The sequence below is a fragment of the Sardina pilchardus genome, chromosome 17, assembly GCF_963854185.1.
Source record: "Sardina pilchardus chromosome 17, fSarPil1.1, whole genome shotgun sequence".
In the NCBI taxonomy this organism is placed as follows: Eukaryota; Metazoa; Chordata; class Actinopteri; order Clupeiformes; family Clupeidae; genus Sardina; species Sardina pilchardus.
In genome coordinates, this window is record NC_085010.1 from 7956219 (window position 1) to 7958718 (window position 2500).

The 2500-nt window shown below is 43.8% G+C and overlaps 1 protein-coding gene across 1 annotated transcript in view; it reads left to right on the forward strand.

Moving 5' to 3' along the window:
- Positions 1-2500, forward strand: part of LOC134061920 (filamin-C-like) — a 101334-nt gene that overhangs the window by 34567 nt on the left and 64267 nt on the right. Inside the window, exon 2 of the mRNA XM_062517756.1 lies at positions 674-922. Coding sequence (XP_062373740.1) covers positions 674-922 — 249 coding nt within the window. The remainder of the gene's footprint in view (positions 1-673; positions 923-2500) is intronic.

Here is a 2500-nt window from a genome sequence, read left to right on the forward strand (position 1 = left end):
TTCACTCTCTCCCCTCCCTCTCTTTCTCTCTCCCATCCCACTCTCTCTTTCTCTCTTCCCGTTCTCCCTCTCTTGCTCTCTCTCTCTCTCCTTCTCTCACTCTCTTCCCCTCTCTCTCGCTCTCTCCCTGTTTTCATTTCTTATTGTTTATTTTTCGCCTACAGTTCCATTGAAACGAGCTCTTCTCCCACCTCATTATGGGATGCAGTGCTAGCGTGGTTAGCTCAGGCTAATGCTGTCATTAGCTCTGTTCACCTTCGCCTCCTCTGCCTGTGTACACATTCATCAACAAGCTGAAAAGACACATGTACAACACGCACATGTACTGTAGTCTCTATGGTGCTCAGTCATTTAACTACTGGTAATAAAAGTTGTAAACCGTCCACTTTGACAACAGGGTGATTTTAGACAGGAAACACATCTGAAGTTGATTTTGTTTTTAATTTAGTTATGAACTACTGCCCAAATCTGGATCTGGATCTGGATGAAAAAGCATTTAATTGTTTTTGTCCACAGTCACTCACTGATGTTTGATTTTGAATGTTGTCGGGAAATTCATAACATATCAGTAACTGCACCAGCATTCCACATCCTTATCAGGCGTTTTTTTCCCCCTCACCTGATCCTCACCTGCCCGATCTCTCTCTCTCTCTCTCTCTCCCGTCCCGTGCAGACAGCAAGGCGATCGTGGACGGCAACCTGAAGCTGATCCTGGGCCTGATATGGACGCTGATCCTGCACTACTCCATCTCCATGCCCATGTGGGAGGACGAGGACGAGGAGGACGCGCGCAAGCTGACCCCCAAGCAGCGGCTACTGGGCTGGATCCAGAACAAGGTGCCCCAGCTGCCCATCACCAACTTCCACCGCGACTGGAGGGACGGCAAGGCCCTGGGCGCGCTCGTCGACAACTGTGCTCCAGGTAGGTGCTGAGGAAGAGGAAGAGGATGGTGGTGATCATGGGTGTTGGTTGTGGTGATAGTGATGATGATGATGATGATGATGATGATGATGATGATGATGATGATGAGAGTGGTGATGATGGTGATGGTAGTAGTGGTGAAGATAATGGTGATTGTGGTGATGATGGTGATGGTTATGATTGTGATGATGATGAGGATGATGGTGTCATGGTGATGGTGATGGTGAGGATGATGATGATGGTGATGATGATGGTGACGATAATGATAATGATTATTATGGTGATTATGGTGGTGATGATGATGATGGTGATGATGATGACGACAGTGATTTTGATGATGATGGTGGTGGGGATAATGGTGATGAGAAAGAGTAGAGAGGAAGCTGATATTAGTTTTGGTGATGTGTCAGTGAAGATGGCAGTGGCACTAGGGATGATGAGGATGATGATAATGATGATTATTAAGGGGTTGTTAAGATGATGAGCAGCTGTGCACCTGAAAGCATTAGCAGGAGTAGAGGTTGATGAAGACGAGGAGTATGATGAAGATGTAAGGCATGAGGTGTTATCATAGGTACTGAAGGCACTGTTGTGTTAACTGGTCAAGATTTTGAAAGGAGGCTGTAAAATCCTTCTGCGTGTCCTGCAGAGAAGTTATTTTTTGTGTGAACCAAGCTAAGAGTGAAAGCTCAATCCTTCTGAACTCTGTTTATGTCAGGAGTAAGAATAGGATATTCACTACAGTGTTTTCCCTACTTTAACTCTGCTATAGAGGACATGTTTACACTGTGGTACAACCACAAGTGTTTGAGAGCTGATAAATACTGGGAGCTGTGTTTGTGTGAGTGAGCCTCCCTCCTGTGTGTGTGTGTGTATGTGTGTGTGTGTTATGTGAGGAGTAAGAATAGGATATTATTGGCAACCTCCCAAACAGAGGGCTTCTGAGTTTGCAGGTGCCATTATGGCTCAGTGCAGGGATGAACCGCATAGCCAACACAGCATGAGTTGCAAAAGCAAGCACGCTGAAGTGTGCCCGTGCGTGTGCGCGTGCGTGTGTGTGTGTGTGTGTGTGTGTGTGTAGGGATGTAACGGTATGAAAATTTAACCCCACGGTTATAGTGATCAAAATCATCACGGTTTTCAGTATTATCGCGGTATTTAAAAAATTGTGTGAACAATATGTTAAGAAAGCGCTGATGGGTGTAGACAAGCTGAAATATTTTAGTTTAAAAAGGTGTGACAGTGTTTATTACATTAAAAATATAGGCAAACCCTTATTGCCTTCAGCAGGATACCGATCATTCACAGCAGTGGCAATCCTAGTCTCTGCTCCCTCCACACACACAGAAAATGGCTTGTCTTGTTTCTATTGCATATTTTGAATTCATGAACTTTATATATTTTGCTAATAGTTTATAATATGTTAGGATTTGCATAATTACTTATAGCTAAAAAATATTCAGTAATTTGAATACTTCATATTGATTTTTAAAATATTACACTTGTCTTTAATGACAGGGGTGTTGTGTAGGTCTAATTGAGCGCCTGTCACTTTAAGAGATGAAGTCGTGAAGACGT